Source organism: Cucurbita pepo, chromosome LG05 (assembly GCF_002806865.2).
Source record: "Cucurbita pepo subsp. pepo cultivar mu-cu-16 chromosome LG05, ASM280686v2, whole genome shotgun sequence".
NCBI classification, from domain to species: Eukaryota; Viridiplantae; Streptophyta; class Magnoliopsida; order Cucurbitales; family Cucurbitaceae; genus Cucurbita; species Cucurbita pepo.
This window is the reverse complement of record NC_036642.1, coordinates 3164759-3177186: the sequence shown is the minus strand read 5'-3', so window position 1 is coordinate 3177186 and position 12428 is coordinate 3164759. Positions and strand designations below refer to the sequence as shown.

The window sequence follows — 12428 nt, the reverse complement described above, 5'->3', positions numbered from 1 at the left end:
AAGGTAAGGTTTTACCTAAACTCGCCACCTTTTTCGTTTGACAAATTATAACTGAAATACTTAAAAAAAAAAAAAAAAACATTAAAAAACATATATGGATGAAGTGAAAATAAAATTATTGAAACGTCAAAATCGAGTGACGTGTTATATATATAAAAAAAATGTATATATTGTCGGTGTTGTTTAAGAAGCGTGTTATGTTAGATTCAAAAAACCCATTAAGCTAAGGATATAACGACCCATTTTCATGTTTCAGAATTTGGATTTGGCACCTGATGGTCCCGATATTTCCTTGCATCCGTTGCGACATAGTCACGTTAGCTGCTTCTCCCAAACCAACACTAGTAATTTTAGCATGCGTTGTCCTCACTTGCATGCATTCTAAAAAGATTTGTAGGAAAGTATTCTATATAGAGTTCTTACGATTGAACTACTGAAAAAATTGGGTAGTTTGTTGGTATAGGCCGTGAATTTTCAATTCTTTTAAATATTTTTTAATCATCATATTATCAAGATCGCTATTATTTGGCATCGATTCATTTAAGGTAAAAAATTACTCGGGGGTTTTATTTTATTATTATTATTATTATTATTTGGTTTAAAATGGTTGGGGGGCATGGATTTTGGTGAGATTTCACATCAAAATACTATAATTTGCAAATAAATAATGACAAATTTGTTTGGGCATTAGTGTGAAACTCCAAATTAGAAAAAAATTATATGCAGCCCAATCCGACAGAACAAGACAGTCGCCCGCAGACAGCCCACCAGACAGTTCCGTTGACTTTTCACTTCCTCTTCTGTCCTTTTTCAGCGTCACATATTCAACACACTACGGCGTCGTTTTGTATCTGGGCTTCTTCTGTCTAAGCCCAAAAGCCCATTACCATTGGGCTGATTGAATTTAGGATCACTTTCAGTAAAGGATAATGGGCCTAGAAGCCCATGGGCTACATGAATTAGTGGCCCAATAAGCAGCTGAAAACGAACGGCTCTCAACTTTTTCTCGTCGTCACTCGATTGACTTTGGCGCTTCGTTTCAACGTGGAGTTGAACAGAATTTGGAGGGAAATCACGGGATCGTCTCTCCCTTTTTCTCTCAGTGGTTCGAATATGATAATATTTTATGCCCTTTTCAGGTAATTTAAAAATGCATTTCTGAAGCTGAAGAACATTACACATGGCGTTGATTTCGATGCGGAATGTTCTACAAAAACATACCCCAGGTTATAATCCAACAGATTATGGTGAATACCCAATGTTTTGTCGGAGCGCACCGTCCTCCGATTGGTCGGCAGTTTCCTCTTCCTATACTGGTTTTGAAGGTACTGGTTGATACTTCATTGCCGATTTTCTTAATATTCATACATTATTGTCATTTTCAGTAGAGTTTTTACTTGAGCTGGGAATGGCGGGGATTGGAGGTGTTATTGTGAACTGCTGCGATTTCTGTTCCTGTTGCATCGAGGTTCATGATGCTTGTTGTAATAGTTTGCTGCCTTTCCCATTCCATGGAGCGGCAGATATTGGGGGTTCTCTGCTTATTTGTGGGGATTAAGGTTTTTATCGTTTTATTTCATCAGGGTTTTCTTCAGTTGTAGGAAATTCGATCTCGTTGGTTGGGTCGTTTGTTGTTCTGTATTCTACTCTTATTTGTGCTTATGGGTTAATGTTTGGTAATTAGTGGTTAGCTACTTGCTTACATATGAATTTGTTCGTTGTTTGTATCTGCTTGTTTTGGTTTAGGGTCTCTTCCTGTTATAATTCTGTGCAAGAAGTGATTGTGTTCTTGATAGGAGTGCTACTAGGATAGAATTAGGGATGTTTTTGGGGTATTAAAGGTATGTTAGTAATGAGGTAATGAGTTGCTTGGGATAGAATTATTTAGATGGTTTTGACTTGGAGTGAGAGTATGTTAGTAATCTTTTGTATTTCAATATCATTTTGGTTCTGTTTGGTTCGATCTTGTAATCGTTCTTTTCCATATGCAACGAGCACGACTCTGATGTACTGTCGATATCTTGCAGTCTTTATTGAATTTTGTTCTCTCTTGGTGGCATTTCATCGTAATTTTGACAGGCCGGTAAACTAAACTGCTGAGGGACGACTCGAAGGAACGGAGAGATGTTTGAGGTTGACGTTTTGGTGAATTGGAGGAGGCATGAGAAATGGTCTGCCATTGTGCTTTTGCTTGTGTCTGCCATGTTTTTCCATGTAAGAGGTACTTCTATAAACTCTTTCTAGTATCTTAAATGCTAAAATTCAATTCAAAAGTGACCTCCTTCTGTAACACTCACAGCATGCATTCTTTCCTGTGTTACCCAGCATTTGTTGGGATAAATATTGGGACTCATGTATCCAATCTTCCACCTGCTTCAAATGTGGTTTCAATGCTCAAACTCTACAAAATAACTCATGTTCGACTCTACGATGCCGATGGGCAATTACTCAAAGCCTTGGCAAACAGTAGCATTGAAGTAATGGTTGGTGTTACAAATGAGGAGGTTCTAAAAATTGGAAAGTCTCCATCAGTGGCTGCAGCTTGGATTAACAAAAATGTTGCACTTTATATACCTGCAACCAATATAACAGCCATTGCTGTAGGCAGTGAGGTTCTTACGTCTTTCCCCAATGCTGGCCCGTTCTTGATCCGTGTCATGAAATACCTTCATAAAGCTCTTGTGGCAGCGAACCTAAATCTTCAAGTCAAAGTTTCAACTCCTCAGTCTATGGATGTCGTTGTTACGTCGTTTCCTCCTTCCACAGCCACATTCAATTCTTCATTGAATTCCACCATTTACCCACTTCTTCAGTTTTTGAAAGACACCAAGTCATATTATATGTTGAATGTTTATCCTTATTATGGATACATGAAAGGAAACGGGATTTTCCCACTAGATTATGCTCTTTTCCGGCCGTTGTCTATTAACCGGCGGATTGTTGACCCGAACACACTCCTCCACTATACCAACATGTTTGATGCCATGTTGGATGCAACCTATCATTCAATAAAATCTCTCAACTTTTCTGGTATCCCCATTATGGTGACTGAATCTGGCTGGCCTTGGTCTGGTGGAGCCAATGAAACTTATGCAACCAAGAAAAATGCTGAGATATATGTGAACAATCTGATCGGTAGGGTTTTGAATGGCTCCGGTCCACCTAGCGAGCCAACTAATCCTGTTAACGCCTACGTATATGAGTTGTTCAGTGAAGACCAGAAGCCTGGGCCTATGTCAGAGAAAAACTGGGGAGTTCTTTCGACCGACGGTTCTGCTATATATCGTTTGAGTTTGATATCCAGCAGTGTCACTGGGAGTTCTTCTGTTGTTTACTGTGTGGCTAAAGATGGTGCAGATCCTGGTAAGTTGCAAAGTGGTCTGAACTGGGCTTGTGGGCAGGGTGGAGCCAATTGTTCTGCCATTCAACCAGGGCAACCGTGTTTTCTTCCCGATAACGTCGTAAACCATGCTTCTTATGCTTATAATGACTACTATCAGAAAATGCAAGGCAATGGCGGAACATGTGACTTTGAAGGCACAGCAACGTTAACTAATACTAATCCAAGTAAGTTCCTTTCTCCAAGTTCTTGATTTATCTAGGGGAAATGGGCTCCCAACTGAACCAATAGAGCTATTGGCTTGATCACAAGGTATGTTGGACCTGAATTGAACCAACTTACACTAACATGAACCAAACTGAGCCTAAACAGTCTGAATTTCACCTTCCCGATAGTACTCTATTTAATTATCAACTATCAAAATTTTTGTCCTCAATCCTCAAGAATTTCTTTTGCAAAGAATGTATTTTCTTGTTGGGTTTGTTAATAGTATCTAGGAAAAAGAATGCATGAAGAGATGTTTAGATGTGAGATCCCACGTCGGTTGGAGAGGAGAACAAAACATTCCTTATAAGGGTGTGGAAACCTCTCCCTAACAGACACGTTTTAAAACCATGAGGTTGATGACGATACGTAATGGGCCAAAGTGGACAATATCTGCTAGCGGTGGGCTTGGGCTTGGGCTTGGGCTGTTACAAATGGTATCAGAGCCAGACACCAAGTAGTGTGCCAGCAAGGACGCTGGCCCCCAAGGGGGGTGAATTGTGAAATCCCACATCGGTTGGAGAGGAGAACAAAACATTCCTGATAAGGATGTGGAAACCTCTCCCTAACAAACGCGTTTTACAACCGTGAGATTGATAGCGATATGTTACGAGGCAAAACGGACAATATCTGCTAGCAATCGGCTTGAGCTATTACATTAGAGCACTACTAAACACACTAATTTGTACTCGAGTGTCGAGTCTGAAAGTGCTTTCAGATCACCATTTGTACACTAAAGAAATCTCTTTTGCAAAAACCACCAATGTAACTTGAATGTTAAGAGCCTGGAAATGCTTTCTACCACACACATAAACACATATACGAAATACAGTCGAGGAAGCGTATTCCGTATTCCTAATATGGGTGCCCTCTTGCAGGTCATGGCTCCTGTGTATACATAGGAAGGTAAGCAAAAAGAAGCTCCTGATGTTGTCTGCTATTTAGTTCTATAAAGCTCATATACGTATCTACACAATGGCTAATGTGTTTTCTGTAACAGCGCTAATGCAGGCGGTGGTAACACAGATGGGGGGGCGTCGGTCCCAGCTCCTTCACTGAGCCCGGGACCCTTCAGCAATTTTCCGAGTTCAAGTTCAAAACTTGAAGCCCAGCTATTTCACTTCTTGCTGTCATCCATGCTTTTGTCTGCTTCCTTTCTGCTTTGACTTCAACTTAATGTATCGTTTGTAGTTATATACGTATAATAAGATATTTAAGTATAATTAACTAGTTAAATTAAGTACAAAGTTTAATTTTTAATATTTATAATTGCTTATTGAAATTATTTTTTATTGGTTATTTGATGTTGTCTTAGTTTTGTATATTTTTCATTGAAATATATTGTATATTCTTTTATTAAAATTAATTGATTTTAATTGATGTATTTAACTAAAATTAATTAAATATCTCATTATTATAAATAAATCATCTTAAATATTGATTTAATTGATTTTTAGTGGAAAAATTAACTAATTAATGTAATTAAAGATATTTATTACTTTTTCAATAACTTCAATCATCCCCGTCTTGCATAACCTTCAATGTTCTGATACCACTTGCTGTGCCGTAAAGCTAAAACTTCCAATGCTCTGATATTACTTGTTGTAGCGGAATGTCACAACCAAAATGTTCTGATACCCAATTGTTGTAGTGAAAGTGGAAGCAAGCGCACTCATACGCCCACAAACAGTAATTAAACAAAGAGACAAAGATTTACGTGGTTCTGATAAAAGAAATTCTCCTACATCCACATGTGGTAGCCAATCACTTTAATTAAAGTGTTTACAAGTATCTCTCACACTCTCACACTACAAAATCTCACAACAAAAGCTCGTCACAATTGCCTCTAGACAAATACAAAATAAGAATAATTCTACATAACTTCACACCTAAAAACAATGCTAGACAAACCTGTATACAGGAATAAGAGTACTAATAATAATGATTTTACATAACTTCACACCTAAAAATAATGCTAAACAAACCTGTATATAGGAATAACAGTACTAATCATCATCCATAAACTAAATAAAGGAGAATATTAATCAAAATGGTTATGAAAGAGTCATACCCAAAATAAATAAGAATATTAATTAAAATGGTTATAAATTAAATGAGATTTAATAACTAAAAGAAATAAGAATTTTAATTAAAATGGTTATAAATTGAATGAGATTTAATAACGACCATTCATATAATTACAACTCATGGAGGATAGTCAATGAAATAAAAAACTTTATATTAAATTTGACTACTCTAACTTTTGAAATAAACGTTAACATTGCTTTTAAAAAAATTACTGATTTAGTAAATTTTAGATTTATACATGGAAAATCACCTTATCAGTATTTGGTAAATGTATAATAGATCATTAATCAGGTACAATTTCATATATTTAAAATACAAATTATATTTTGTTTAATTTAAATATTTTGATAAAATATTAACAAAAAAAAACAATTTTTATAAAAAATAAATAAATTGAAGGATAAAAATTCCCAAATAAATGTCATGGTACTATGTTAGATGAACAGACTTTCCATAATAATATCATATTAGCGGTTTTGGATGTTAAAGGTCTCACTCTAATAGAGAATATTATTTTATTATAAACTCTGAACACATGAACTCCAAATATTTATATTTATGCCTTGAAATCAAAAGGTCAACTATCACTTTTTCCAGTTGGATTCACCTTCCGCTCATAAATTCAGTAGGATATCACACTCACAAGGCAGGCCTAGATCATAAATTCTCACAAATGTCGAAGCGTGGCTGATCCAAAACCACAATCGCTTGCATCAGACTCGGATTTATACCCTAAACCCCAACAGAGATTTCATTTTGAGGAGAAGCACAAATGGCGAAGAACATTTGGGAACTGAGTATTGAAGATTTTGTGGAGGCAGGCTTAAACCCAGAAGCGGCTCTGGAATTGCTCAACATTCTGCAGAATGCGTTGTTCATGGTCAAAACATCAGACCCTAGAGACATTTGGCGTGAGCTTATGTCTCGAACCGTGTTGAAACCCTCACATCCATATGGGTTGCATCAGCTTGTTTATTACTCTGTTTATGCTGATTGGAATTTCTCCTCCAATGGACCTCCTCCCTATTGGTTTCCTTCTCTGTAATGAATCTGTTAAACCCGATCATCAGTTTGCAGGGATTCTTAAGCCTTGTGTTCTAAATGTTTATGCTGTTTTCTACTTGTAGGCATCAATCTAAACTGACAAACTTGGGAAGGATTATGGAGCTATATGGTCCAAAGCTGTTGGGAGCTTCATATAAAGATCCCATCTCAAGTTTCAGGCTCTTTCAGGAATTCTCCTCTCAGAACCCTGAGGTTTTGATTCAAACTCTGTGCTGGGATTTTCCCATATGTTGCATTCATTTTGGTGATTACTGTCTTGTCTTTTGATGGCTATAGATTTACTGGTCAATTGTTTTGGAAGAGCTTTGTGTTACTTTTCAAAAACCACCGAGGTGTATTTTAGATATGACTGAGAAGTTAAAGGGAAAATGGCTCCCTGACTCCATTTTGAATATTGCACATTGTTGTTTGCTTCCTTCAAGTCGTCCATTTAGAGATGATAATAGTTTGGCAATTGTATGGAGGGATGAAGGCTGTGATGATTCAAATGTGAACCATATGACACTGAAAGAACTTCGAGAGGAAGTAATGTATGCTCTACTCTTCGTTGGTTCTTTTTGGTGATAATTAGAAGGAATGAAGAGGTTTACTGATATTTTACTCTTTTTTAATGCGATTTTGTTATACTGTTCAGGTTGGTGGCTAATGCACTTGATGCAACGTTTTCAAAGGGCGATGCTATTGCCATTGATATGCCATTGACAGTCAATGCAGTTGTTATATATTTAGCTATTGTTCTAGCAGGACTTGTCGTCGTGTCGATTGCTGACAGCTTTGCTGCCAACGAAGTTGCCGTTCGTTTGCAGATATCAAAGGCAAAGGGAATCTTTACTCAGGTAATTTAAAACAAGCAAGGGTGAGTGTAATAGCCTAAACCCACCGCTAGCAGATATTGTCCTCTTTGGACTTTTCCTTTCGGACTTTCCCTCAAAGTATTTAAAACGCACCTGTTAGGGAGAGGTTTCCACACCCTTATAAAGAATGCTTCGTTCTCTTCTCGAACTGATGTAGCAGACACGTTTTAAAAACCTTGAAGGGAAGCCCGAAAAGGAAAGCTTAAATAGGACAATAGCTTAAGCTGTTACAGTAAGAAATCTCTTAGAAATATACAGAATTTAACCCTTACTATTATATATGCTTTCATACAAGAACAAATTTTGAACATTTGGCTTTCTTTTTGTGTTCTTCAATGTTTAATTCTTATTTCATATTTCAAGCAGGATTTCATACTGAGAGGAGGCAGGAAGTATCCTTTATATAGGTGAAGTAAACAATGAAGGACTCTACGAGTCATAACTTACAGTGACAAAAGCAAGTGTATATGGAATGACATTAATAATTCATTCTCTGGTTTTTCAAGGCTTGTTATCACAGCTCGATTAATCTGTCAACTTAGAATTTAAGTCTTTCTTAGTAGGTTTCTTGGAAGTCTTAGTGCCTATGTTACCATTTGACCCATGGATTTAGCTGTTTAAGAATTCGTATCTGCACGACACTTTCTCATGGAAGTTTTTTCGGTTCGCAGTCGAGTTATAGAACGTGGATCATGTAAGGCTATTGTGATCCCCGCAACTGGAAACAGATTGGAAGTGAATTTGCGAGAACAGGACCTATCATGGGAAGAATTTCTTTCCACTGCAAAGGATCTTCCAAGGTAATGCAATGACAATGGTTACTTGTAGATTTCTTAACACTCTTAAATTCTGCAGCTGTTAAGGTTGTCTTCCAAAGATTACCGACAGTGCCGGTTATGTTTTATTTTGTAGATCAAATTATTACTCTCCAGTGTTTCATTCAATAGATGCCATGACTAACATTCTCTTCTCATCTGGAACCACAGGTAAAAAGCAACTCTAAGCACTACTTGTTTATACAATACGTTGGCATTGGTACTTACTATTTGTTTATAAACGTCTGGCCCAAATCAGGAGAGCCGAAGGCAATCCCGTGGACACAACTTTCACCCATTCGATGCACGGCTGATTCCTGGGCTCATATGGATGTTCAGGCTGCTGACATTGTCTGTTGGCCTACAAATTTAGGATGGGTGATGGGGCCAATTTCATTGTACTCATGCCTGTTAGCTGGTGCAACTCTTGCACTCTATCATGGATCTCCCCTCGGCTCTGGATTTGGAAAGTTTGTCCAGGTGAAATCTTTGTTCAAGTTTATAAAGTCGGTTACGGAACCGACCATCAGACTTGCTCTCCAGGATAACTCGTTTCGGTTTTTATACATTTTCTTGCTGTGCATTTGTTTTAGGATGCAGGAGTGACCATTTTGGGAACGGTTCCAAGCCTGGTAAAAACATGGAAGGATACAAAGTGCATGGAAAACTTAGATTGGACAAAGATAAGGTAATAATTGGCATGTACTTATTGAGTTACCACATGAGTATCAGTTAATGGACATGGAAGCTGATATCTGAAGGTATTTTTGCACGACGGGGGAAACTTCGAATGTCGATGATGACCTCTGGCTTTCTTCGAGGTCGTATTACAAACCGGTAATCGAATGTTGTGGTGGCACGGAACTTGCTTCATGCTACATCATGGGAAGTCCATTACAACCACAGGCTTTTGGAGCTTTTAGCACACCATCTATGACCACAGGATTTGTGATCCTTGATGAATATGGAATACCTTACGTGAGAGCAAGAAATATGCACATTTTTAAGTTGTTCGTGAATTTATCGACGAAGAAATCGAGTATCTTATATTTTCTTTCTTGTTATTAACAGCCAGAGGATCAGGCTTGCGTTGGTGAAATAGGATTATTCCCTTTGTATCTGGGAGCAAGTGACAGATTACTAAACGCTGATCATCATGAAGTTTACTTCAAGGGAATGCCAATTTACAAGGGAATGGTATGGTCAAGCTCAAACTCAAGCACACCTTTCTTGTAATTTATAGATTTCTTCCATTCTCAAGCCATCTTTTACCTATTCGCTTCATTGCAGCAACTGAGGAGACATGGAGACATCCTTAAAAGAACTGTTGGAGGCTATTTTGTTGTTCAAGGTAGGGCTGATGACACCATGAATCTCGGCGGCATCAAGGTACTGACGTTTCTCCAGTAATAGTCGATAGCATCTGCATCTCAATAAAACTTGAATTTAGTGTTATGTAACAGCCCAAACCCACCGCTAGCAGATATTGTCCTTTTTAGGCTTGCCCTTTTAGACTTCCCCTCAAGGCATTGGCATTTAAAACACGTATGCTAAAAGAGGTTTCTAGACCCTTATAAAGGATGCTTCGTACTCTTCCCCTACCGACATGGAATCTCACATACAAACTCTATTACAAAACGACATACAATGTAGTTCTGAACATTTGGATCATATAACATCCGTTTCTTTCTAACACAATGTAGACAAGTTCGGTTGAGATTGAGCGCATAGGCAACAATGTCGACGAGAGCATATTGGAAACGGCTGCAGTGAGCGTGTCGCCCACAGGAGTTGGTCCGGAAAAGCTAGTCATCTTGGTGGTGCTAAAAAGAGGATACAAAAGGTCCACAGAAGAGCTGAAGATGAAGCTGTCAAAAGCAATTCAAAGCAATCTCAACCCCTTATTCAAGGTAAGGATGCTATGGAAAGTTCATATTCCTTCAAGTTCATGTGAAAATTGAAATGAAATGAAATGAAATGAAATTGCAGGTTGGGTTTGTGAAAATTGTGCCAAGCTTCCCGCGAACTGCTTCTAACAAGTTACTGAGAAGAGTTCTGAGGAAGCAGATGAAGGATGAGCTCTCCTCTGCTGGAACTAAACTTTAGAGACAAGAAAATAAAAAATATATATGTAATAATAATAAAAATATAGTAAAGTTTTAAAACTTTATATTATACGGGAAATGAGGGGAAATTAAATTACGCGTTACACAAAACAAAATTCGTAATCTCTTCCCCTTCTATATGTATTTATGTACATACCCTACATCTCTGAAAATACCATAATGCCCTCCCCGTTTCCCGATTTCGATTGAGGGTATTTTCGTCAATTACACCTCCACGCAGCACCCTGATTGTACAAACCCGGAGAACTCTTCTGGAATACTCATTTTCGTTATTTTACTATTTTGCCCTTCTTCCTTATCCATCAGACAGAAATTCTGCGGCGCCCCTTGGTACTCCGACCCGGTCACCAGAAGCTGGGTTCCGATCGCCATCCCACAGGCTCCGACTCTCACCGACGGCGCTGATTCCGACCAGTTTTTCAGTTTTCCGTCTTTACCCATTCCGACGCATGCTCGCGGGCAGCGTCCGGTCTCCCACGCCTGATCCACGACCCTCCACTCGCCGGAATCGAGATCGTAGACTTCGGCGCTGCTGTCGAACATTCCCTGTCGTTCGGTGTCGTAGCCGCTCACCACCCAGAACTCGCTGCCGACCATCAGCCCTTCGCACTCGTCCCTCCTCTGATTCATTTCCGGCAACTCGGTCCACTCGTCGCTTCTCAGATCGTAGACCCAGGCGGATTTCAGGGAGTTCTTACTCCCATCGTGGCCACCGGCGATGTAGATTCGGCCATCGGAAGCCCCAATTGCAAAAAAGGATCGCTCAGACGGCATATCTTTGCCCTTCCTCCACGCACATCTAGTGAAATCGTAAACGAAAACATCGACAATCGGATCGTAAGTCTCTGGGTTCCACCCACCCATAACAACCAATTTTCCTTCGGTGCTAGCTATGTGGCAGAACAAAGGGAGCCCATCAGGGTATTGAGGAATCGGAGAGATTCGGTCCCAGGATTGACTCAGTGGGTCGAAAACGGTGATTCCATAACTGAGTGAGGTGCAGAGCTTCCATCCAGTGGCAGTGTAAGCAGGGGGAAGTGCCTGAATCAGACAAGCAAGATGACGGGTAGCGCCAGATTTGCGACGGTGGTAATAGAAATCGCGGCTTGAAATAAGCTGATGCCAGCGGCGGCAGACGGCGGAGGCGAGGCGGTGGGTGGTGTAAGGCAACCGAGTGATGCAATCGAGGCCGAGTTCTTCAGGGAGACCCGGAATCAACTCAGAGAATTGGAATTCAAAGGTTTCCATTGAAAAGAGTGAGATTTAGATCGATTTTCTTTGGTACTCAGGATTTTGATGCTTTCATATCCTTCACTCTGCTATTTATAACACCCGACTATATAAATCCAATAACCAATTTTTTTTTTTTTTTAATTATTTTTCTTTATATATATATATATATATATATATAAATATTTATTTATATTAACGGGGAATTAACGGTGGGATTTAAATAATTATTCATGGCCCAAACCTCCCCAAACTCAATCGTTATCCCTTTTTCACGCCGCAAGGACCATATCGTACTTTCATGTCCCATTGCCTTTTTTTTTTTCTTTTTTTTTTTAAATTCTAAAGCTCAAAATGCATAATTAGGAAAATTAATAAACTAACGAAATGACAAATTTAGCCTCTGAACTTACACATTTTTTAAAATATATATTTATTTATATATATAGAAAAATATATATTTCGGCCCTTAAAAAGGAAAGAGACTTGGATAGGATAAGGCGACTGAAGAGTATGCTTTGGTTTCGAAGTCTTCCCGCCTGTCGTTGCGTGTGGTCCCACGACAGATCCATGCCGGTAGGATATCGACACGTGGATATAATTATTTAATTAATTTCTGACTGTCCAATGATAGGATTACATTTGT

The 12428-nt window shown here is 38.7% G+C and overlaps 3 protein-coding genes across 4 annotated transcripts; 2 read left to right on the top strand and 1 right to left on the bottom strand.

Annotated features, from left to right (window-relative positions):
- The first annotated feature begins 1038 nt into the window (after positions 1–1038).
- LOC111795600 (glucan endo-1,3-beta-glucosidase 4-like) lies at positions 1039–4861 on the top strand. Of its 2 annotated transcripts, XM_023678122.1 has the most exons (5): positions 1039–1325; positions 2080–2221; positions 2326–3567; positions 4483–4510; positions 4605–4861. In XM_023678122.1, exons 2-5 carry the CDS (start codon positions 2125–2127, stop codon positions 4768–4770), a joined length of 1533 nt encoding a protein of 510 aa, XP_023533890.1. In that variant the 5' UTR covers positions 1039–1325; positions 2080–2124; the 3' UTR covers positions 4771–4861. The 2 variants fall into 2 exon arrangements, with proteins under 2 accessions (XP_023533890.1, XP_023533891.1); XM_023678123.1 differs by lacking the exon at positions 1039–1325 and having other exon boundaries at positions 2086–2214.
- Positions 4862–6309: 1448 nt separating this feature from the next.
- On the top strand, positions 6310–10638 carry LOC111795477 (probable acyl-activating enzyme 18, peroxisomal). The gene is made up of 14 exons (XM_023677927.1): positions 6310–6733; positions 6820–6949; positions 7034–7287; positions 7392–7593; positions 7978–8018; positions 8283–8411; positions 8524–8597; positions 8686–8906; positions 9020–9114; positions 9188–9404; positions 9498–9623; positions 9717–9815; positions 10130–10336; positions 10416–10638. The coding sequence occupies exons 1-14, from the start codon at positions 6465–6467 to the stop codon at positions 10530–10532; spliced, it is 2181 nt and encodes a 726-aa protein (XP_023533695.1). The 5' UTR covers positions 6310–6464; the 3' UTR covers positions 10533–10638.
- On the bottom strand, positions 10568–11888 carry LOC111795480 (F-box/kelch-repeat protein At2g44130-like). The gene has a single exon (XM_023677929.1). The coding sequence runs from the start codon at positions 11798–11800 to the stop codon at positions 10757–10759; it is 1044 nt and encodes a 347-aa protein (XP_023533697.1). The 5' UTR covers positions 11801–11888; the 3' UTR covers positions 10568–10756.
- Between the last annotated feature and the right edge of the window lie 540 nt (positions 11889–12428).